The sequence below is a fragment of the Panulirus ornatus genome, chromosome 66, assembly GCF_036320965.1.
Source record: "Panulirus ornatus isolate Po-2019 chromosome 66, ASM3632096v1, whole genome shotgun sequence".
NCBI lineage: Eukaryota > Metazoa > Arthropoda > Malacostraca > Decapoda > Palinuridae > Panulirus > Panulirus ornatus.
In genome coordinates this window covers 7,548,354-7,574,280 of record NC_092289.1, presented here as the reverse complement: position 1 = coordinate 7,574,280, position 25,927 = coordinate 7,548,354, and the positions used below count along the sequence as shown (strand labels likewise).

The 25,927-nt window shown below is 40.6% G+C and overlaps 1 protein-coding gene across 3 annotated transcripts in view; it reads left to right on the top strand.

Annotated features, from left to right (window-relative positions):
* Positions 1–25,927, top strand: part of ida (anaphase promoting complex subunit 5 ida) — a 113,616-nt gene that overhangs the window by 27,231 nt on the left and 60,458 nt on the right. For all 3 annotated transcript variants that reach the window (XM_071658198.1, XM_071658197.1, XM_071658199.1), the window contains exons 4-8: positions 145–240; positions 1,090–1,204; positions 6,951–7,093; positions 10,597–10,793; positions 23,751–23,925. In XM_071658198.1, coding sequence (XP_071514299.1) covers positions 145–240; positions 1,090–1,204; positions 6,951–7,093; positions 10,597–10,793; positions 23,751–23,925 — 726 coding nt within the window. The remainder of the gene's footprint in view (positions 1–144; positions 241–1,089; positions 1,205–6,950; positions 7,094–10,596; positions 10,794–23,750; positions 23,926–25,927) is intronic.

Here is a 25,927-nt window from a genome sequence, read left to right as displayed (position 1 = left end):
AGGCCCCATAGACCTCTCCATGGTTTACCCCAGATGCCTCTCAAGCATATACATATTCACCATTTCTCGCATTAGCGAGGTAGCCTTAAGATTTTTCTGTTATTATGACTGTCATCTTATTTATTCTTACTCATTCTGTTCCAGGGTGGAGACATGGTGTTGTCTGAATTGTTACAAGTCTTAGAATCTGCACCTCTCCTTCCGCACCACATCACCTCTTTCATGAAAGCATTACATCAGGTACATAACTTTTCTTAAGAATCTTTGGTTAATGCTTTTGCTAATAGTTATGTAAACAAAATTCCTTCTGTTTTCATACTCGATATCCTTTCCCAACTCTGTGAGGTAGCATCAGGAATAAATGAACTGTAGCTTCATTTTTACTTGCCCACTCTCAAAATGTTATGTACCTGTACAGTATAGCTTAACTTACCTTCCTGCTTCAGGAGCCCTGACTGTTGGGCTGTCACTTTTATCAGGAAGCCAACCATGTTCACTGGATGGGATTACAGGTCAAGGAATGTGGTGATGTTTTTGTATATTTTTGTAGAGTGAGCATGGGACAGCTGGGTAGTAAGTGTTCAGTATTTTCATTTTGGAAGTTGTATCTTGGATGTGAGGGATGTTGTGATATGTTGAATCACTGTCTGGAGTGCAGACAAGGAAGAGTAAACAAATTGAATATGAATGTTATGTCAGTATTTCAGAGCAGTTAAACCAGTTATAAGAAAGAAAGGCTTAGAATTATAATACAGTTGCATAGTCAAATATGTGTGTATTGTGGAGTTAGGATGACATACTTCATATAGCTGATTGTTACAGATGAATATTTAATCCTTTGAGAAGTGCACCTCGCACTCTGGTTAAGTTTTGCTATAATTATATTACTGTCTCAGAAAAAATGACTTACAAATGGTATGACAAAAGGGTAATATGCTTTTCATTTTTTTTTTTTTAGAAAGTTTCACGCTAAGACCATGCTCTTTGTCTGGAGTAGCTGCAGTCACTGGGTTGAAGGGTAATTAGTATTGCATGTATTTTTCCTTGTTGTTAGAGGAAAGATATTCAAATAATTATCCTTTATTTCAGATGTATTGCAGTGGTATTGACAGCTTGCTTGATCTGTTTGATTCTGTGGAAAAATTTGCATTTCAAGACCAAATTCGTGCTGAAACATTTCCCTGTCTTTGGACTAGTGTTGTGGGTGAGTTAAATATGTGTCAGTTGTCTGTTGTATTTCAATTTCTAAAAGGGGAAGCAGAAGAAGGAGTCAAGTGAGGAGTGCTCACCCTCCTTGAAGGCTCAGATTGGGGTGTCTGAATGTGTGTGGATGTAACCAAGATGAGAAGAAAGGAGAGATAGGTAGTATGTTTGAAGAAAGAAACCTGGATGTTCTAGCTCTGAGTAAAATGAAGTTCAAGGGTAAAGGGGAAGAATGGTTTGGAAAATTCTTAGGAGTAAAGTCAGGGGTTGGTGAGAGGACAAGAGCTAAGGAAGGAGTAGCACTATTCCAGAACAAGAGTTGTGGGAGTGTGTGATAGAGTGCAAGGAAATAAATTCTAGATTGATGTGGATAAAACTGAAAGTGGATGGAGAGAGATGGGTGATTATTGGTGCTTATGCAACTGGTGATGAGAAAAAAGATCATGAGAGGCAAGTGTTTTGGGAGCAGCTGAGTGAGTGTGTTAGCAGATTTGATGTATGAGATCGGGTATTAGTGATGGGTTTTTTAACTGCGAAGGTGAGTAATGTGGCAGTTGAGGGTATAATTGGTGCACATGGGGTAATCAGTTTTGTGAATGGAAATAGTAAAGACTTTTTGGATTTGTTTGCTGAAAAAATGACTGGTGAGTGAGACTACCTGGTTTAAAAAGAGATACATATAAGTATACATATGTGAGTTGGAGAGATGGTCAAAAGGCATTATTAGATTATGTGTTAATTGATAGGCGTGTAAAAGAGAGTGTTTTGGATGTTAATGTGGTGAGAGGGGCAACTGGAAGGATGTCTGATCACTAATTTGTGGAGTGAATGGGAAAATTTGTAGAGGTTTTCAAAAAAGAGAGAATGTCAGCGAAGAGAGAGTGGTGAGGAGAGTAAGTGAGCTTGGAAAGGAGACTTGTGTGAGGAAGTACCAGGAGGGGTTGATTGTAGAGTGGCAAAAGGTGAGAACAAATGACCTGAGGGGATAGGGTAAGGAATGGGATGTATTTAGGGAAGCAGTGATGGCATGTGCAAAAGATGCATGTGGCATGAGAAAGGTGGGAGGTGGGCAGATTAGAAAGGGTAGTGAGTGGTGGGATGAAGAAGTATAGTTGTTAGTACAAGAGAAAAGAGAAGCATTTGATGATACAGTGAATGAGTGCAAATGACTGGGAGATGTATAAGAGACAGTGCAGAAGGTCAAGAGGAAGGTGCATGAGTTGAAATAGAGGGAAAATGAGTTGGAGTGAGAGAGTATCCTTAAACTTTAGGGAGAATAAAAAGATGTTTTGGAAAGAGGTAAATAATGTGCATAAGACAAAAGAGCAAATGGAAACATCTGTGAAGGGGTCAAATTGGGATATGGTAAGAGTTAATGATGAAGTGAGGAGATGAAGTGAGTATTTTCAAGGTTTGTTGAATGTGTTTGATGATAGAGTGGCAGATGTAGGGTGTTTTGGTCTGGGTGGTGTGCGAAGTGAGAAGATTAGGGAGAATGGTTTGGTCAAGAAAGAAGGGCTGGTGTAAGCCTTGCAGAAGATGAGATCTGGCAAGATGGTGGGTTTGGATAGTATTGCAGTTGAATATATTAAGAAAGGGGGTGATTGTGTTGATTGGTTGGTTGGTAAGGATATTCAGTGGATGTATGGATGATGAAATGCCTGAGGATTGGCAGAATGCGTGTATAGTGCCGTTGTACAAAGGCAAAGGGGATAAAGGTGAGTGTTCAAACTACTGAGGCATAAGTTTGTTGAGCATTCCTGGAAAATTGTATTGGAGGGTATTGATTGAGAGCATGAAGGCATGTATAGAGCATCAGATTGGGGAGGAGCAGTGTGGTTTTAGAAGTGTTAGAGGATGTATGGATCCGGTGTTTGCTTTGATGTGTGTCTGTGAGAAATACTTAGAAAATCAGATGGTTTTGTATGTGGCACTTATGGATCTGGAGAAGGCATATGTTGGGGTTGATGGAGATTTTTTTGCTTTGTGGAAGGTCTTAAGTGTATATGGAGTGGGAGGTAAGTTGCTAGAAGTGGTGAGAAGTTTTTATCAAGGGTGTAAGGCATGTGTATGAGTAGAAAGAAAGGAGAGTGATTGGTTCCCAGTGAAGGTCAGTCTGTGGCAGGGGTGTTTGATGCCCCCTTGGTTGATCAATTTGTTTATGGATAGGGTGGTCAGGGAGGTGATTGCAAGAGTTTTGGAGAGAGGTGCGAGTATGCAGTCTTTTGGGGATCAGAGAGCCTGGGAAGTGAGTCAGTTGTTGTTCGCTGATGATACAGTACTGGTAGCTGAGTTGAATAAGAAACTGCAGAGGTTGGTGACTGAGTTTGGAAAAGTGCGTGAATGGAGAAGTTGAGAGCAAATGTGAATAAGAGCAAGGTTATTAGGTTCAGCAGGGTTGAGGGACAAGTTAGGTGGGATATAAGTATGAATGGAGAAAAATTGGAGGAAGTGAAGTCCTTTAGGTATCTGGGTGTGGACTTAGCAGTGAATGGAACCATGGAAGTGGAAGTGAGCCATAAGGTAGTGAGGGGGTGAAGGTTCTGGGAGTGATGAAGAATGTGTAGAAAGAGAGAACATCAAGTTGGATAGTAGAAATGGGTATGTCTGAAGTAATAATGGTCCCAACAATATTACATAGTTGCAAGGCATGGGCTATAGATAAGGTAGTATGGAGGAGGGTGGATGTATTAGAAATGAAATGTTTGAGGACAGTATGTGGTGTGAGGTGGTTTGATCGAGTAAGTAATGAAAGGGTAAGAGATATGTTTAGTAATAAGATGCGTGTTGCTGAGAGAGCAGAAGTTGTGTTGAAATGGTTTGGACATATGGAGAGAATGAGTGAGGATATATGTGTCAGAGGTTGAGGGAACAAAGAGAACCAGGAGAGCAAATTGGAGGTGGAAGGTTGGAGTGAAAAAGATTTTGAGCAATAGGAGCCTGAACATTCAGGAGGGTGAGATGCGTGCAAGGAATAGTGTGAATTGGAACGATGTGGTATACATGTACATAAATGTATATATGAGTGAATGGGTCATTCTTTGTCTGTTTCCTGGCGCTACCTTGCTGACGTGGGAACGGCAATCAAGTATAATATATAAAAAGATAATGGTAAGGGCAAATGAGAGTTCGGGAGAGAGAGTATTATTTAGATTTGGGTAGAATAAAAAGATGTGAGGTGAGAAGGAGATGGAGTGAGTATTTTGAAGGTTTGTTGAGTGTGTTTGATGATAGAGTGACATGTAAAGGGTGTTTTGGTCAAGGTGGTGTGCAAAGTGAGAGGGTCAGGGAGTACGGTTTGGTAAACAGAGAAGAGCTAGTGAAAACTTTGCGGAAGATGAAAACTGGCAAGGCAGCGGGTTTGGATGGTATTGCTGTGGAATATATTAAGAAAGGAGGTGACTGTGTTGTTGACTGGTTGGGGAGAATATTCAATGTATGTATGGTTCACGGTGAAGTGCCTGAGGATTGGCGGAATGCATGCATAGTGCCATTGTATAAAGGCAAAGGGGATAAAAGTGAGTGTTCAAATTACAGAGGTATAAGTTTGTTGAGTATTCCTGGGAAATTATATGGGAAGGTATTGATTGAGAGGGTGAAGGTATATACAGAGCATCAGATTGGGAAAGAGCAGTGTGATCTCAGAAGTGGTTAGAGGATGTGTGGATCAGGTGTTTGCTTTGAAAAATGTATGTGAGAAATACTTGGGAAAACAGATGGATTTGTATGTAGCATTTATGGATCTGGAGAAGGCATATGATAGAGTTGATAGAGATGCTCTGTGGAAGATATTAAGAGTATATGTTGTGGGAGGTAAGTTGCAAGAAGCAGTGAAAAGTTTTTATTGAGGACTTAAGGCATGTGTACAAGTAGGAAGAGAGGAAAATGATTGGTTCCCAGTGAATGTTGGTTTGCTGCAGGGGTGCATGATGCCTCCATGGTTGTTTAATTTGTTTATGGATGGGGTTGTTAGGGAGGTGAATGCAAGAGTTTTGGAGAGAGGGGCAAGTAGGCAGCCTGTTTTGGATGAGAGTGCTTGGGAAGTGAGTCAGTTGTTGTTCGCTGATGATACAGCATTGGTTGCTGATCCGGGTGAGAAACTGCAGAAGCTGGTGACTGAGTTTAGTAAAGTGTGTGAAAGAAGAAAGCTGAGAGTAAATGTGAATAAGAGCAAGGTTATTAGGTACAGTAGGGTTGAGGGACAAGTCAGTTGGGAGGTATTCCCCATCACCAGTTCTTTTTCAGCACAGCTCTACAAACTGCTCACCATTTTTGATTGCCCTGCTGTGAAAACCCCAACTGCCACATCACCCATTCTTGTATTCAAGGCACCCATCACTTATTACTGAATTTCTCATATCAAAATTGCTGATGCACTACTTTCCTTCTCCCTAAATACTCACCTCCTTTTCTCATTCCTCATATTGCCAGGTGCTTAAGCCATAACAATCACCACCTCTTCTAATCCACTTTCATTTTCACCTACATTGGTTTTAGATATGTGTGGTGTCACCAGGATTATTTAATGTGTTTATGGATGGGATTTTGAGGGAGGTTAAAGTGAGAGTCTAGGAGAGAGTGGTGAGTATGCAGTTTATAAGGGACAAGAGGGTGTGGGAAGTATGTTGTTATTTGCTGATGATGCAGCACTGATGGCAGATTCGAGTGTGAAATTGCAGAAGGTGGTGACTGAGTTTGGTAGGATGTGTGAAAGGAAGTCATGAATAAATGCATGGTTATTGGGTTTAGCAGAGTTAAGGGACGGGTTAGTTAGGATGTGAGCTTGAATGGAGCAAAATTGGAGGAAGTTGAGTGTTATTGAAACCTGGGAATGGACATGGCAGCAAATGGAACCATAGAAGCAGATGTGAATCTTAGGTAGGGTGAAGGGGCCATTGAAGAATGTGAGGAAGGAGAGATTGTTATCTGAGGGCAAAATTGAACATGTTTGAAAGTATAGTAATCCCAACATTATCATATAGATGTGAGGCATGGGCTGTAGATACGACTGTGTGGAGGAGGATGTTGTATTGGAAATGAAAGAATTGAGGACAATTTATGGTATGAGGTGGTTTGATTAAGAAAGAAAATGTAAGAGAGAGAGAGAGAGAGGTGGTAATAAAAAGTGTGGTTGAGAGAGCTGATGAGGATGAGCTGAAAATGAGAGAGAAAAGGTTGACAAAGAGGATATACGTGTCAGAAATGGAGGGAATGAGAACAAGAAGACAAATTGGAGATAGAAGGATGGAGTGAAAAAGATTTTGAGTGATTAGGACCCAAACATCCAGGAGAGTGAAAGATGTGCACAGAATAGATTGAATTGGAACAATGTGGTGTACTGGGGTCAACAAAGTGTCAGTGGAGTAAACTAGGGCACGTGAAACATTTTGGGTAAACTATGGAAAGGTCTGTGGGACAGTCCTGATTGTGGATAGGGGGCTGTCGTTTTGGTGCAGTACACATGATAGCTTGAGAAGGGATGAGAGTGGATGTGACCTTATTTGTCTGTTCCTGGCACTACCTCTTTATTGCAGGAAACAATGATCAGGTAGGAAAAAAGTTTCAAATGGATTTCAAAGCATTGACTTCCCCTATCAGACTTTCACGAAATTTGTCTTGTACAGATTATGTCTCTCTGAGAAGCATTATATAAAAGCAGATAAGTCTTCAAGTAAGATGAATAGTTGTAAGGAAAGTAAAGGGATAGCTTAAAGATAAACAAGAACTTAAAGCCTTAATTTTTGCAGGTTTGTACTTACGACGCCTCAACTTGTCTTTCCGACGCCTGAGTTTTTCCCAAGTAACTTCTCTGTACCAAAGGTTTAGGCACTACTATGAAGAATGTTATGCATCCCACAGTAGTCACCTACAGCAACATGCAGATATTCAAGTGAGATAGTGAACTATCATGTTCTATTTATTATATTGTTAGCTGAGGGAACTACAGTATAGATGACTTGTTAAGCCTCATTCACAGGTATGACCTGTGTTGTTGCTCCAGAAGTATGTAAAGTGGTGGCCCTGAAAGCTGTAATAAATGAGCAATTTTTTTTATTTCTTTTATACATGTTTATTGTTTCCCTCATAAGTGAGGTAGCATCATGAAAAGGTGAGTGAGCATTAGAGGGAAAAGATCCTCACTTAGCTTTCTTCTGTGTTCCTCATTTGGAAAGTAGTACAGAAGGGGAGGATTTCAAGCCATCTGCTCCCATGCCTCCTAGTCACCTTGTATGACACACAGGAGATACATGGGTAGTCTTCTTTCTGCCCAATTCCCAGGAATTTATGCTTATATTTTTTTCATACTTGATTGCCGTTTCCTGCGTTTGCAAGGTAGTAACAGGATCAGAAAAAGAAAACCCACATTCACTCACATCCATTTTCTAGCTGTCATGTGTGATGCACTGAAACTGCAGCTCCTTATCCACAACCTGGCCCCACAAACAAGTGCACAGCTGAACATGCAAATAGCTTTAGTTTTCTCATAGTTATGTGTATGTCAATTACTGTAGTACTATAATGCAACCAATGTGAAAATATTCACCACTTAATGTTCACCATTAAGTACATATATATATATATATATATATATATATATATTTTTTTTTTTTATACTTTGTCGCTGTCTCCCGCGTTTGCGAGGTAGCGCAAGGAAACAGACGAAAGAAATGGCCCAACCCCCCCCCCATATACCATGTACATACACACGTCCACACACGCAAATATACATACCTACACAGCTTTCCATGGTTTACCCCAGACGCTTCACCTGCCTTGCTTCAATCCACTGACAGCACGTCAGCCCCGGTATACCACATCGCTCCAATTCACTCTATTCCTTGCCCTCCTTTCACCCTCCTGCATGTTCAGGCCCCGATCACACAAAATCTTTTTCACTCCATCTTTCCACCTCCAATTTGGTCTCCCTCTTCTCCTTGTTCCCTCCACCTCCGACACATATATCCTCTTGGTCAGTCTTTCCTCACTCATCCTCTCCATGTGCCCAAACCACTTCAAAACACCCTCTTCTGCTCTCTCAACCACGCTCTTTTTATTTCCACACATCTCTCTTACCCTTACGTTACTCACTCGATCAAACCACCTCACACCACACATTGTCCTCAAACATCTCATTTCCAGCACATCCATCCTCCTGCGCACAACTCTATCCATAGCCCACGCCTCGCAACCATACAACATTGTTGGAACCACTATTCCTTCAAACATACCCATTTTTGCTTTCCGAGATAATATATATATATATATATATATATATATATATATATTTTGGAAAAATATATATATATATATATATATATATATATATATATATATATATATATATATATATATATATATATATTTTTTTTTTTTTTTTTTTTTTTTTTTTTCCCAAAAGAAGGAACAGAGAATTGGGCCAGGTTAGGGTATTCCCTCAAAGGCCCAGTCCTCTGTTCTTAACGCTACCTCGCTAATGCGGGAAATGGCGAATAGTTTGAAAGAAAAAAAGATATATATATATATATCAACACTGTATTACTGAAATTCAACATGTAACTTTACATTACTTGATATTCACCATTAAATACATAATGTATGCTAACACAGTACTCTTGTAATTCAGTCAGTTTGTAACTTTATATCACATAATGTTCAACTAATTACTACTAAATGTGTAATATATTAATTGTAAAATGTTAATTTTTTATTTTTTTAGTTTTGATGTGTCTGTTGATGAGATAAACTATGTAAAACTACTTTATGTAGATAAACTTCACACATGTTTTTATCCAAAGCATAGAAGTATCCAGCCACCACCTTGATCTGAAGCTCTTTTGTTATTAGATGACTAATTAGTAATATGTACCCCCAATTATGTAATTCTTCAACTGTATATTTTCTGTCAAATGACTTCTGGAATTCGATAAGCCATTCTTTATTTCATTTTTTTTTTTTTTTTCATACTATTTGCCATTTCCCGCATTAGCGAGGTAGCGTTAAGAACAGAGAACTGGGCCTTAGAGGGAATATCCTCACCTGACCCCCTTCTCTGTTGCTTCTTTTGGAAAATTAAAAAAAAACAAGAAAGGGGAGGATTTCCAGCCACCCGCTCCCTCCCCTTTTAGTCGCCTTCTACGACACGCAGGGAATACGTGGGAAGTATTCTTTCTCCCCTATCCCCAGGGATCTTTATTTCATATATTCATTTATTTATATTATCCTTAGGAATCGAGGAGAAAGAATATTGCCCACAATTCCCTGTGTGTTGTAGAAGGTGACTAAAAGAGGTGGGAGCTGGGGTCTGGAAATTTTCCCCTCCTGTTTTACTTTCAAAAATAAGGAACAGAGAAGGGGACCAAGTGATAATTTTTCCTTCTAAGGCCCAGTCATTTGTTGTTGATGCTACCTCACTAATGCAAGAAATGGCAAGTATGTATGAAAAAACATTATATATATCCAGGTGACTTATGCATGTGATATTTTTCCAGGTATGGCAGGAGAATGCTTGTAACATTTGTGGATGAGGAATGGAATAAAAGAGTTGTGGGGATTTTAGATGAAGGCAGAAATTTTTAAATCAGTAATTGGTGATATTAGCATTGAACTATGCATGGTTAAGTGACCATTTTTGCGGTAAAGGAGTTAAAATCACTTAAAGAATTTACAGTTGCCTCCACCAAGAAATGATTAGATGTTTAAAGCTTTTACAGTTGCCTCCAAGAAATGATTAGACATCCCAACTGCTGCCTCTTCCGGCATGATCACATTGAACAATCTCTGTTTCAAGTGGCTGTCAGTTTGCACATAATCGAGTAATGTCCATTAACTCTTAGCCTCGTTGACCTGGAATTCTTGATTAGGTAGATTTTTTGAAACCTAATATTACCAATCACCAGTCCTTTTACAGCACACATCTTGGTAGGCTCTTCCCATACTCATTTCACTGGGAACCAAATACCCCCCTCCAGTTACACCTTGAATTCCCCCTCTTGCATTCAAATCTCCAAGCACCTAGATTCAATCCCCTGCATTACAGCTGCCAAAGGACTCACTTAACCTTTCACAAAAATCCCTCCTTTTTTCTGTTGTATAGAAATATAAAGTGGGGGCATTGATGGCTTTTGAAGTTGTCTAGATTGTACAATTTAAGAGAAAATATACAATTTGTACGTGGTATGTGTGTATGATGAAATACGAGGGTATAAGAACTAGGTGGGAGGATGGGAATATGGAGATAAGCTATTATTATCTTGGCCAGAGGATATTCAGCTTTTGGCACCTGGCTTGGTGACTGGTAAGGAACCCTTGATCATAGTGTTCTTTAATCATATTGTATGTTTTTCTTTGATTGGTCTCGGTCAGTAATCTTGTTCTATATTTGAAATTTACCAGATGAATGCAGAAGAATCCAATGTTGCTGAGGACACAGACTCTGATGCCAAAATGGAGGATATGATGGAAGAGACCAGGGAAGATGATAGTGGAGCCGATCTCACTTTGTGCAGCGCTGAAGTTATGGCCATCAGTTCATCAGATGCTGGGGAGCCTAGTATTCAGCCTCCCTTGATGTTAGCTCATACCCATCCAAGGTAAGTGGGAGCATCATTACTTAAACATATTCAACATAACTAACTTGCTTTGAAAGTCTGTATCATTTTTCATCTGAATCGAATATAACTAACTGGCTTTAAAGATTATTTTTCTTGAGTTTGAAGATGAGATGATGACAAAAAGTACACTGGATTGAGTGATAGATTTATTGATATAACTTATTGAAAGGACATTGGTATTAATGCTTGTACCTATGAAACTCTTTCCTGGTGCTACCTTGCTTTTGCGAGAAATGGCGATTAAGTATACTGAATAAAATATATATAACCTATAAAACTAATATAGGTCATACTACTCTCATTACAAGCTGGTAAGCAGGAACTTATAATGTGAACAACATGATATTAATGTTGCATCCTTCTGTTATTAGTGCTGCCCAACCTTGTACCCAACACAGCCTTCTGGTAATCAGATTTTGGGGTTGTTGTGAATTATGTTCATTAGTTTTTCTGGATCTTTTTACCATTCGCTTCATATTAACAATTTGTTCATTCCCTTGCTGAATGCTTTTATGTTCTCTTAACTTGGAAATGTTGATGTTCAGAGAAATTGCTCTTGTTTTTGTACAAATGGAATTACAACCCACAGCTATGTACTGTAAATTGATGAGATTTTATGGGGATTCAAATGATGATGACATACAGTTATCTTATTTGGATATTTCAGAACATCCTGAAGTGATTTTTAAGGCAATAGTAGAGGAAGACTTTATTTCCAGCAACAATGGGGTTAAGTTGGGGGAAGGATGACATGTTGAAGTTGGTACATTTAAATGGTTGTGCGCATCAAGATTCAAATACCTTTGCATTGTGCCAAGATTTAAATGTTTATGATGCTTTAGGTTTAACTGACAGTGGTCGTTAAGTCCTTTCACTTTCCAACAAATTATTAGGCTAATTCCTGGATTGTATTAATAGTCTATCAAGAAATAGAAGTGTCTAATTGACCATTTGTGTTTTTCAGTATTAACTGTAGTTTTAATTTGTATATCTGGTGCTGATATTTTGTAATAACTATATATAGACAGTGAGAACAATAAATGAAATAAAGAATTTGCTGATCCCTGGGGTTAGGGGGGAAAGAATACTTCCCACGTATTTCTTGCGTGTTGTAAAAGGCGAAATCCTCCCCTCCAATGTTTACTTTTTCGAAGAGAAGGAACAGAGAAGGGGGCTAAGTGAGGCTTTTCCCCTCATAGGCTCAGTCCTCTGTTCTTAACGTTACCTTGCTAGTGTGGGAAATGGGGAATATGCATAGAAAAGAAATTGCTATAAGGAAAAGATAGTGTCAACTCTTCCCTCAAAAAATAAAAGTATCCAAATGACCTTTTGATATTAAATTTGCCAAATTAGGTTGATTTACTCCTGAGCTTTAATTTCACAGCAACCACTATTTTTTTTTTTTTTTTTTTTTTTATACTTTGTCGCTGTCTCCCGCGTTTGCGAGGTAGCGCAAGGAAACAGACGAAAGAAATGGCCCCCCCCCCATACACATGTACATACACACGTCCACACACGCAAATATACATACCTACACAGCTTTCCATGGTTCACCCCAGACGCTTCACATGCCTTGCTTCAATCCACTGACAGCACGTCAACCCCTGTATACCACATGACTCCAATTCACTCTATTTCTTGCCCTCCCCTCACCCTCCTGCATGTTCAGGCCCCGATCACACAAAATCCTTTTCACTCCATCTTTCCACCTCCAATTTGGTCTCCCTCTTCTCCTCGTTCCCTCCACCTCCGACACATATATCCTCTTGGTCAATCTCTCCTCACTCATTCTCTCCATGTGCCCAAACCATTTCAAAACACCCTCTTCTGCTCTCTCAACCACGCTCTTTTTATTTCCACACATCTCTCTTACCCTTACGTTACTTACTCGATCAAACCACCTCACACCACACATTGTCCTCAAACATCTCATTTCCAGCACATCCATCCTCCTGCGCACATCTCTATCCATAGCCCACGCCTCGCAACCATACAACATTGTTGGAACCACTATTCCCTCAAACATACCCATTTTTGCTTTCCGAGATAATGTTCTCGACTTCCACACATTTTTCAAGGCTCCCAAAATTTTCGCCCCCTCCCCCACCCTATGATCCACTTCCGCTTCCATGGTTCCATCCGCTGACAGATCCACTCCCAGATATCTAAAACACTTCACTTCCTCCAGTTTTTCTCCATTCAAACTCACCTCCCAATTGACTTGACCCTCACCCCTACTGTACCTAATAACCTTGCTCTTATTCACATTTACTCTCAACTTTCTTCTTCCACACACTTTACCAAACTCAGTCACCAGCTTCTGCAGTTTCTCACATGAATCAGCCACCAGCGCTGTATCATCAGCGAACAACAACTGACTCACTTCCCAAGCTCTCTCATCCCCAACAGACTTCATACTTGCCCCTCTTTCCAGGACTCTTGCATTTACCTCCCTTACAACCCCATCCATAAACAAATTAAACAACCATGGAGACATCACACACCCCTGCCGCAAACCTACATTCACTGAGAACCAATCACTTTCCTCTCTTCCTACACGTACACATGCCTTACATCCTCGATAAAAACTTTTCACTGCTTCTAACAACTTGCCTCCCACACCATATATTCTTAATACCTTCCACAGAGCATCTCTATCAACTCTATCATATGCCTTCTCCAGATCCATAAATGCTACATACAAATCCATTTGCTTTTCTAAGTATTTCTCACATACATTCTTCAAAGCAAACACCTGATCCACACATCCTCTACCACTTCTGAAACCACACTGCTCTTCCCCAATCTGATGCTCTGTACATGCCTTCACCCTCTCAATCAATACCCTCCCATATAATTTACCAGGAATACTCAACAAACTTATACCTCTGTAATTTGAGCACTCACTCTTATCCCCTTTGCCTTTGTACAATGGCACTATGCACGCATTCCGCCAATCCTCAGGCACCTCACCATGAGTCATACATACATTAAATAACCTTACCAACCAGTCAACAATACAGTCACCCCCTTTCTTAATAAATTCCACTGCAATACCATCCAAACCTGCTGCCTTGCCGGCTTTCATCTTCCGCAAAGCTTTTACTACCTCTTCTCTGTTTACCAAATCATTTTCCCTAACCCTCTCACTTTGCACACCACCTCGACCAAAACACCCTATATCTGCCACTCTGTCATCAGACACATTCAACAAACCTTCAAAATACTCATTCCATCTCCTTCTCACTATTATACTATTATTATACTTAATCACTGTTTCCTGCATCAGCAAGGTAGTTAAAGGAAACAGACAAAAAATGGCTTAACCCCTCATATACTCTGTGGAAAGTATTAAGAATATATGGTGTGGGAGGTAAGTTGTTAGAAGCAGTGAAAAGTTTTTATTGAGGATGTAAGATATGTGTATGTGTAGGAAGAGAGCAAAGTGATTGGTTCTCAGTGAATGTTGGTTTGCAGCAGGGGTGCATGATGTCTCCATGGTTGTTTAATTTGTTTGTGGATGGGGTTGTTAGGGAGGTGAATGCAAGAGTTTTGGAAAGAGGGGCAAGTATGCAGTCTGTTGTGGATGAGAGAGCTTGGGAAGTGAGTCAGTTGTTGTTCGCTGATGATACAGCACTGGTGGCTGATTCGGGTAAGAAACTGCAGAAGCTGGTGACTGAATTTGGTAAGGTGTGTGAAAGAAGAAAGCTGAGAGTTAATGTGAATAAGAGCAAAGTTATTAGGTTCAGTAAGGTTGAAGGACAAGTCAATTGGGAGGTAAGTTTGAATGGAGAAAAACTGGAGGAAGTGAAGTGTTTTAGATATCTGGGAGTGGATTTGACAGTGGATGGAACCATGGAAGCGGAAGTGAATCATAGGGTGTGGGAGGGGGCAAAAGTTCTGGGAGTGTTGAAAAATGTGTGGAAGTTGAGAACGTTATCTTGGAAAGCAAAAATGGGTATGTTTGAAGGAATAGTGGTTCCAAGAATGTTATATGGTTGTGAGGCGTGGGCTATAGATAGAGTTGTGCGCAGGAGGGTGGATGTGCTGGAAATGAGATGTTTAAGGACAATATGTGGTGTGAGGTAGTTTGATCGAGTAAGTAATGAAAGGGTAAGAGAGATGTGTGGTAAAAAAAAGTGTGTGGTTGAGAGAGCAGAAGAGGGTGTTTTGAAATGGTTTGGTCACATGGAGAGAATGAGTGAGGAAAGATTGACCAAGAGGATATATGTGTCAGAGGTGAAGGGAACAAGGGGAAGTGGGAGACCAAATTGGAAGTGGAAAGATGGAGTGAAAAAGATTTTGAGTGATCGGGGCCTGAACATGCAGGAGGATGAAAGGCGTGCAAGGAATAGAGTGAATTGGAATGATGTGGTAAACCGGTGTCGACGTACTAGTACGTTGATGGATTGAACCAGGGCATGTGAAGCGTCTGGGGTAAACCATGGAAAGTTGTGTGGGGCCTGGATGTGGAAAGGGAGCTGTGGTTTCAGTGCATTATACATGACAGCTAGAGACTGAGTGTGAATGAATGTGCCTTTGTTGTCTTTTCCTAGCGCTACCTCATGCACATGAAGGGGAAGGGGGTTGTCATTTCATGTGTGGCAGGGTGGCAGCGAGAATGAATAAGGGTAGACAGTATGAATTATGTAAGGCATATGTAAGGCATATGTATGAGCAGGAAGAGAGGAAAGTGATTGGTTCCCAGTGAATGTTAGTTTGCGGCAGGGGTTGGTGTGTTGTTAATGGCCTGAGTCAGGGCATGTGAAGCTTTTGGGGTAAACCATGGAAAGGTCTGTGGGGCCCAGATGTGGAAAGGGAGCTGTGGTTTCGGTGCACTACACATGACAGCTAGCGACTTAGTGTGGCCTTTTTTGCCTGTTTTCCTGGCGCTACCTTGCTGTGTGTGTATATATATGTATAAGTTGAGATGTATAGGTATGTATATGTGCTGTATGTGGACATGTATGTATATACATGTGTATGTGGGTGGGTTGGGCATTTTCTTTTTTGTCTGTTTCCTTGCGCTACCTCTCTAACACGGGAGACAGCGACAAAGTATGATAAAATGTAAAACATAAACTCCCATTGTACAAAGGCAATGGGGATAAAGGTGAGTGTTCAAATTACAGAGGTATAAGTTTGTTGAGTATTCCTGGGAAATTATATGAGAGGGTATTGATTGAGAGGGTGAAGGCATGTGCAGAGCATCAGATTGGGGAAGAGCAGTGTGGTTTCAGAAGTGGTAGAGGATGTGTGGATCAGGTGTTTGCTTTGAAGAATGTATGTGAGAAATAGAAAAACAGATGGATTTTTTTTTTTTTTTTTTTTTTTTTTTTTTTTTTTTTTTTTTATACTTTGTCGCTGTCTCCCGCGTTTGCGAGGTAGCGCAAGGAAACAGACGAAAGAAATGGCCCAACCCCCCCCCCCCATACACATGTACATACACACGTCCACACACGCAAATATACATACCTACACAGCTTTCCATGGTTTACCCCAGACGCTTCACATGCCTTGATTCAATCCACTGACAGCACGTCAACCCCTGTATACCACATCGCTCCAATTCACTCTATTCCTTGCCCTCCTTTCACCCTCCTGCATGTTCAGGCCCCGATCACACAAAATCCTTTTCACTCCATCTTTCCACCTCCAATTTGGTCTCCCTCTTCTCCTCGTTCCCTCCACCTCCGACACATATATCCTCTTGGTCAATCTTTCCTCACTCATTCTCTCCATGTGACCAAACCATTTCAAAACACCCTCTTCTGCTCTCTCAACCACACTCTTTTTATTTCCACACATCTCTCTTACCCTTACGTTACTTACTCGATCAAACCACCTCACACCACACATTGTCCTCAAACATCTCATTTCCAGCACATCCATCCTCCTGCGCACAACTCTATCCATAGCCCACGCCTCGCAACCATACAACATTGTTGGAACTACTATTCCTTCAAACATACCCATTTTTGCTTTCCGGGATAATGTTCTCGACTTCCACACATTTTTCAAGGCTCCCAAAATTTTCGCCCCCTCCCCCACCCTATGATCCACTTCCGCTTCCATGGTTCCATCCGCTGACAGATCCACTCCCAGATATCTAAAACACTTCACTTCCTCCAGTTTTTCTCCATTCAAACTCACCTCCCAATTGACTTGACCCTCAACCCTACTGTACCTAATAACCTTGCTCTTATTCACATTTACTCTTAACTTTCTTCTTCCACACACTTTACCAAACTCCGTCACCAGCTTCTGCAGTTTCTCACATGAATCCGCCACCAGCGCTGTATCATCAGCGAACAACAACTGACTCACTTCCCAAGCTCTCTCATCCCCAACAGACTTCATACTTGCCCCTCTTTCCAAGACTCTTGCATTTACCTCCCTAACAACCCCATCCATAAACAAATTAAACAACCATGGAGACATCACACACCCCTGCCGCAAACCTACATTCACTGAGAACCAATCACTTTCCTCTCTTCCTACACGTACACATGCCTTACATCCTCGATAAAAACTTTTCACTGCTTCTAACAACTTGCCTCCCACACCATATATTCTCAATACCTTCCACAGAGCATCTCTATCAACTCTATCATATGCCTTCTCCAGATCCATAAATGCTACATACAAATCCATTTGCTTTTCTAAGTATTTCTCACATACATTCTTCAAAGCAAACACCTGATCCACACATCCTCTACCACTTCTGAAACCACACTGCTCTTCCCCAATCTGATGCTCTGTACATGCCTTCACCCTCTCAATCAATACCCTCCCATATAATTTACCAGGAATACTCAACAAACTTATACCTCTGTAATTTGAGCACTCACTCTTATCCCCTTTGCCTTTGTACAATGGCACTATGCACGCATTCCGCCAATCCTCAGGCACCTCACCATGAGTCATACATACATTAAATAACCTTACCAACCAGTCAACAATACAGTCACCCCCTTTTTTAATAAATTCCACTGCAATACCATCCAAACCTGCTGCCTTGCCGGCTTTCATCTTCCGCAAAGCTTTTACTACCTCTTCTCTGTTTACCAAATCATTTTCCCTAACCCTCTCACTTTGCACACCACCTCGACCCAAACTATTCGCCATTTCCCGCATTAGCGAGGTAGCGTTAAGAACAGAGGACTGGGCCTTTGAGGGAATACCCTCACCTGGCCCAATTCTCTGTTCCTTCTTTTGGGGAAAAAAAAAAAAAAAAAAAAAAAAAAACCACCAACGAGAGGGGAGGATTTCCAGCCCCCCGCTCCCTCCCCTTTTAGTCGCCTTCTACGACACGCAGGGAATACGTGGGAAGTATTCTTAATCCCCTATCCCCAGGGATAATATATATATATATATATATATATTTTTTTTTTTTTTTTTTTTTTTTTTTTTTTTTTTTTATACTTTGTCGCTGTCTCCCGCGTTTGCGAGGTAGCGCAAGGAAACAGACGAAAGAAATGGCCCAACCCCCCCCCATACACATGTACATACACACGTCCACACACGCAAATATACATACCTACACAGCTTTCCATGGTTTACCCCAGACGCTTCACATGCCTTGATTCAATCCACTGACAGCACGTCAACCCCTGTATACCACATGACTCCAATTCACTCTATTCCTTGCCCTCCTTTCACCCTCCTGCATGTTCAGGCCCCGATCACACAAAATCTTTTTCACTCCATCTTTCCACCTCCAATTTGGTCTCCCTCTTCTCCTCGTTCCCTCCACCTCCGACACATATATCCTCTTGGTCAATCTCTCCTCACTCATTCTCTCCATGTGCCCAAACCATTTCAAAACACCCTCTTCTGCTCTCTCAACCACGCTCTTTTTATTTCCACACATCTCTCTTACCCTTACGTTACTTACTCGATCAAACCACCTCACACCACACATTGTCCTCAAACATCTCATTTCCAGCACATCCATCCTCCTGCGCACATCTCTATCCATAGCCCACGCCTCACAACCATACAACATTGTTGGAACCACTATTCCCTCAAACATACCCATTTTCGCTTTCCGAGATAATGTTCTCGACTTCCACACATTTTTCAAGGCTCCCAAAATTTTCGCCCCCTCCTCCACCCTATGATCCACTTCCGCTTCCATGGTTCCATCCGCTGACAGATCCACTCCCAGATATCTAAAACACTTCACTTCCTCCAGTTTTTCTCCATTCAAACTCACCTCCCAATTGACTTGACCCTCACCCCTACTGTACCTAATAACCTTGCTCTTATTCACATTTACTCTCAACTTTCTTCTTCCACACACTTTACCAAACTCAGTCACCAGCTTCTGCAGTTTCTCACATGAATCAGCCACCAGCGCTGTATCATCAGCGAACAACAACTGACTCACTTCCCAAGCTCTCTCATCCCCAACAGACTTCATACTTGCCCCTCTTTCCAGGACTCTTGCATTTACCTCCCTTACAACCCCATCCATAAACAAATTAAACAACCATGGAGACATCACACACCCCTGCCGCAAACCTACATTCACTGAGAACCAATCACTTTCCTCTCTTCCTACACGTACACATGCCTTACATCCTCGATAAAAACTTTTCACTGCTTCTAACAACTTGCCTCCCACACCATATATTCTTAATACCTTCCACAGAGCATCTCTATCAACTCTATCATATGCCTTCTCCAGATCCATAAATGCTACATACAAATCCATTTGCTTTTCTAAGTATTTCTCACATACATGTGTGTGTATATGAGTGGATGGGCCATTCTTTGTCTGTTTTCTGATGCTTACTCGCTGACATTGGAGACAGCAATCAAGTATGATATTAGAATGAAATAAAAGAATTCTACCTCCGTATCCCTTGCATGTTGTAAAAGGCGACTAAAGGGGGTGGGAGCAGTGGGTGAGAAACCATTCCCTTCTTATATGTTTCTATTTCTGTAAAAGGAAACAGAAGAAGGAGCCTGATGAGGAGTGCTCAATCTCCTTGAAGGCTTAGATGTGATGTCTGAATGTGTATGGATGTACCCAAGATGAGAAGAGAGGAGAGTTAGGTAGTATGTTTGAGGAAAGAAACCTAGCTTTACTGGCTCTCAGTGAAACAAATCTCAAGCTTCAAGGGGAAGAATGATTTGGAGGTGTCTTAGGAGTAAAATTGGGGTTTGGAGAAAGGACAAGAACTATGGAAGGTGATTTGGAGGTGTCATAGGAATAAAATCGGGGTTAGAGAAAGGACAAGAGCTAAGGAAGGAGTAGCACTGCTGAAAAATAATTGGTGTTTGAGAATACCTGGTTTAAAAAGAGTGATATGCACATGTATACATATGTAAGTGGGAGAAATGGTCAATGGGCATTAATTTTGGATGTAACTGTCTTAAGAGGGGTAGCTGGTGGGATGTCTAATCTCTATCCTGTGTAGGTGAGGGTGAAGATTTGTATAGGTTTTCAGAAAAGAGGAAACAATATTGGGGAGAAGAGAGTGGTGAGAGTAAGTGAGCTTGGAAGGGAGACTTGTTTGAAGAAATAACAGGAGAGATTGAGTGTTGAATGGCTGAATGTGAAAGTAAATGGAGCTTGGGGAGTGGGTGAGGAATGGGATGTCTTTAGGGAAGCAGTGATGGCATGTGCAAGGGATGCGTGTGGCATGTGAAAGATGGAGGTGGGCAGATTAGAAAGGGCAGTTAGTGGTGGGATGAAGAAATAAAGGTGCAAGTGAAAGAGAAAAGAGAGGCATTTGGGTGGTACTTATAGGGAAGGAGTGCAGTTGATTGTGAGGTTTATAAAAGAATGCAGCTGGGGGTCAAGAGTAAGGTGCAAGGATTAAAAAAGTGGGCAAATGAGAATTAGTGAGAGAGTATTGTTAAAGTTTAGAGAGAATGAAAAGATGTTTTGTAAGAAGGTAAATGATATGCAAAAAACAAGAGAACAAATGGGAACATTGGTGAAATGGGAAAAAGGGGAAGTAATAACAGGTAGTGATGAAGTGATGAGGTGAGTATTTTTAAGGAATTTTGAATGTGTTTGGTGATATGGTGCCATATTTAGGGTGTTTTTGTTCTGAGTGGTATGCGAAGTAAAAGAGAAATGGAGAGTGGTTTGGTAAAGAGAGAAAAGGTAGTGAAAGCCTTGTTGAAAATTGAATGCCGGAATGCGCTGGGAGTTGATGGTATTGCAATTGAATTTATTAAGAAAGGGAGTGATTGTGTTATTGATTGATTGGTAGGAACATTCAGTATATGTGTGGATCATAGTGAAGTGCTAGAGTAATGGTGGAATGCATGTATATTGCTACTGTATAAAAGCAGAGGATAAAGTGAGTGTTCAAACTACAGATGCATAAGTATGTTGAGTATGCATGGTAAGTTTTATGAGAGGGTATTGATTGAGATGGTAAAGGCATGCACAGAGCATCAGATTGGTGAAGTGCAGTGTAGTTTCAGAAGTGGTTGAAGATGTGTGGATCAGGTGTTTGCTTTGAAGAATGTGTGTGAAAAATACTTGGAAAACAGATGGATTTGCATGTTGCATTTATGGATCTGGAGAAGGCAAGTGATAGGGTTGATAAAGATTCTTCATGGAAGGTCTTAATATATGATGTGGGAGGTAATTTACTAGAAGCAGTGAGCAGTTTTTATCAAATGTGTAAGGCGTGTGTATGAGTAGGAAGAGAGGAGAGTGATTGGTTTCCAGTGAAGGTCTGTCTGCAGCAAGGGTGTGTGATGTCACCATAATTGTTTAATTTGTTTATGGTTGGGGTGGTTAGGGAGATAATTGCAAGAGTTTTGGAGAGAGGGGCAAGTATGTAGTCTGTTAGGGATGAGAGGCCCTAGGAAGTGAGTCAATTATTGTTCACTGATTAAACAGCACTGGTGGCTGATAAGAGTGAGAAACTTCAAAAGTTGGTGACTGAGTTTAGAAAAGTGTGTGAAAGGAGAAAGTTGAGAGTAAATTTGAATAAAATCAAGGTTATTAGATTCAGCAGGGTTGAGGGACAAGTGAATTGGGATGTAAGTTTGAATGGAGAAAGGTTGGATAAGGTGAAGTGTTTGGATATCTAGGAGTGGACTTGGTAGCGAATGGAACTGTGCAAGTAGAAGTGAGTCATAGGTTTGGGGAGAGAGTGAAGATTCTGGGAACAATGAAGAATGTGTGGAAAGAAAGAACATTATCACAGAGAGAAAAAATGGGTATGTTTGAAGGAATAGTAGGTCCAGGAATATTATATGGTGGCTAGGCTTGGTGTAGATAGGGTTTTACAGAGGAGGGTGGATGTGTTGGAAATGAAATGTTTGAGGACAATATGTGGTGTGAGGTGGTTTGATTGAGTAAATAAGGAAATGGTAAGAAAGATGTGTGCTAATCAAAAGAGTGTGGTTGAGAGAGCAGAAAAGGGTGTGTTGAAATGTTTTGGACATAGGGAGAGAGTGAGTAAGGAAAGGTTGACACATATTCTTCAGAGCAAACACCTGATCCACACATCCTCTTCCACCTCTGAAACCATATTGCTGCTTCCTATTCTTATGCTCTGTACATGCCTTCAACCACTCAATCTATATTCTTCCATACAACTTACCAGGTATACTCAACAGACTTATACCTTTGTGGTTTGAACGCACCTTTATCCCCTTTACCTTTAAACAATGGCACCGTACATGCATTCCTCCAATCCTCAGGCACTGTATAATGATGTTAGTTGTAATTCACAGCCAAGGGGTTAAGCTGATTTAGCACTGGCAAAATATGCCTCAGTTAAGCATATTATCTGAAAAGGTTTACAAGCTACTTAAAGGGAAAATACAACAGCAATTGATTTCAGGTATGTATGTGTTTCTATACCTGACTTAGGAAAGAAGAGAGTTATAGGAAGAAGGGAAATGTAAAGTGAAGAGCACTCTGCAGCTTTTCTCTAAAAGGAAAGAATGAGTTATCACAGTAGATGATGCTTGTATTGCTGGTATCCATACAAAAGTATGGGAAGAGACAACCAGTTGTGTGCTTCAAGTCCAGGTCTTAGGGGCTTAGACATTGCCAACAGCTCACAAGAGCACTGGCCAAAATGATACTTACAGAACAGAGGCATGTCTCATTTGACATATCAAGATAATGAATAGAATAGAAAATGAGAAGCACTTTTGTGAATACAGATATCCACATATTTCTTATATAAACAGAGCATGAGTTAAGCATGATATGGGTGATTTTGTGGAGAATGTATGCCCCTGATCCACTCCATTGAACTGGGATGGATTGATGATGTTGCTGTGGAAAAGAGGGAGGAAAGCAGTATCACAATGAATGGAAAGGAATGGTTGAAGAAAGATGAGAGTGGGAGAGTAAATAGGCTAGAAGGTTTTTGACTCAAGTGGGCTAAAAGGCAGTTGGAAGAAGGATCCCAAATACACAAGCATAACTTCATACCATGCCAAATCAGACCCCTGTGGATAAGGAATAGCTGCTTGTAAGAAAAATGATGTGGCACCTATACAGTACCCTCAGTGTTTGAGAAAGCTGATTTTTGTGATCTTTATCATGTGGAGCTTTGAAAATAGGGTTGAGGATATGATTATACCTAACTTGTTTATGTAATTGCAGGGATAAAGTGTATTGTTTTAAGATTTGATAACAGGGAGTGAGTGAAACTCAGAGAGGTGATTATTTTAAACAGCACATGGAGTAAGTAGTTTTATTTTGTGTTATCAGGCTGAATGTGTAAAGTTATTTGGCAGGTGGTTTGAGTATTGGTGTGAGATCCTCAGACATAGGTTTAGTATTGGTAATGAAAAATTTTTGGAAATATTTTCGATGTGCACCCATAAGTGAATGTAGAAAAGAACTGATTTGCATTTGACTGATATAGGTATTTGATAGTTGAATAAGAAATAGCACCATTTCTTTTTTCATGAATTTTGTATTTGTCAACATTGCAGGGGTATGGAGCCTGCTAGTTCACAAACAGGTCACAGCACCCGCCAACAGGCAGAACTTTTCATCAGTCAGCAGACCTCTTTGCTGCAGTTCAGTGAAACAGCAGCACTGTCACCACCAGATTTGCAAGAAAAGATTAGACAGTTAGTTAGACAAAATCCAGATCTTGCTGAGGCTGTAAGTTCTGTTTATTGTTTCTGTTTTGTTATTTTGAATTGTACATCACACATATCTGTTTTATTATTATTACACAACACCAGGACTCTTGGAAGTGGACTTAGCAGCAAATGAAACCATGGAAGCGGAAGTGAGTCACGGGGTGGGGGAGGGGGTGAAGGTTCTGGGAGCGACGAAGAATGTGTATGTATATGTATACATATATATACATACACATACATATATGTATATCAACATATACACATAAACATACATATATGTATATCAACATATACACATAAACATACATATACATTCACATGCAAAAACATATACTTAAATATACACATGTACATATTCGTAATTGCTTGCCTTCAATCCATTCCCAACACCACCCCACCCCACAGGAAACTGCCTCGCAAACGCGGGAGACAGCGACAAAGCAAAATAAATAAGAATATAAATATGTACGTGTATGGGAGTTTATGTAAATATTAGTATATGAGTGGATGGGTTGTTCTTCGTTTGTTTCCTGTCACCACCTCGCTGATGCAGGAAATGGCGAGCAAGTATGATAGAAAAGAAAAGTAAACTCCAGGACTCCTTTTATGGGGCCTCTGCAGCTTCAAAGCTGCACTTCTTATAGATGCATGGAAATGATGGGCTCCTTTAGAGTGGGTAGGTCCTCAAGGAGACAGAACTTCTTTTCATCCACTCACTGATACAGTCTTGCCAAAGGTGACTTTTTTCTCATACAAGTAGAATGCAGTGAAATCTTTGTAGTTTATTTATACCTATGCAGTATATCAAATTGTATGTATATTGTTTTTTGATACACATTTGTTTCTCTTGGCTTTGCAAGAAAATGCCAGGAACAAATGAACAAAGGCCTCTTGTGCACACAACCATTCACAAGATTTCAAGTATAGTACACCAGAAACAGAGACCACCATACTACAACCTACAACCAAACTCCTTGGACTCTTTCAAAGTATACCATGACTGCCTCATACATACTGGTTCAACCTAGTGATAGCCCCTCTTGCACCACATCAATCTGGTTTATTCTAGCCCTTGGTCTTCTCACCTTCCTTCATGGATGTTCAGGTAAAAATACCTCAGAGCCTCTTTCACTCCTTCCTTCCACTTCCATCTCAATTTCCCCTTCTTTCTCCCAGCACTGGTTACATAAATTGTTTTAGTTGCATGCTTTCTGTATCTTTCCATATATCCAAACCATTTCAGCTTACTTTTGTTTTCTCAATCAGATTGAGCTTGCCAACACACCTGCTTTTATACTGTTATTCCATACATGATCAAATCAACTCAAACCACATATTGTCTGTAGGTACTTAATTTCCATCATGTCCAATGTCTTCCATTCTTTTGAATTTATGGCTTGAGGTTTACATCCAAACAGTACTGTTGGGACTACTTTACTTTAGATAAACTCATCTTTGTCGTAACTCTCCTTCCACACACTCCTCAATCTAACCAATTTTTCAGCCTCGTATCCCACCCTATGACTCACTTTAGCTCCCAGGTATTTAAGGCACTCTGCATCCTATAGGTCTTCCCCACTTAGACTCCCATTCAGACCATCCTGTCTTGTCCTCCTGCTGCATTTCATTAAGGTACTTATGTTCACATTTACTGTCAGTTTCTCCTCTCACACTCTACCATTCTCAGACAGCAGCATTTGGACTTTCTCCCATTCATTTAGCTACCAAAGCTGTGATCAATTGCTGACAGCATCTGATCACTTCCCAGGCTACCCAAATCCTGAGCATACTTTAGACCTGCCCCTTTCTCCAAGACCCATGCATTTACCTTTTCAACCACCCTGTGCACAAACATTAAACAACTGTGGTGACTTCATACACCTTTGTTGCAGACCCACCTTCACCTGGAGCCACTCATACTCCGTTCTTCTAACTTGCATACATGCTGTACTGTTTTGAGAAAACTTCTAACTGCATTATAGTTTCTTGGACATTCTGAGAGCCCCACTGTCTTTGGAAAA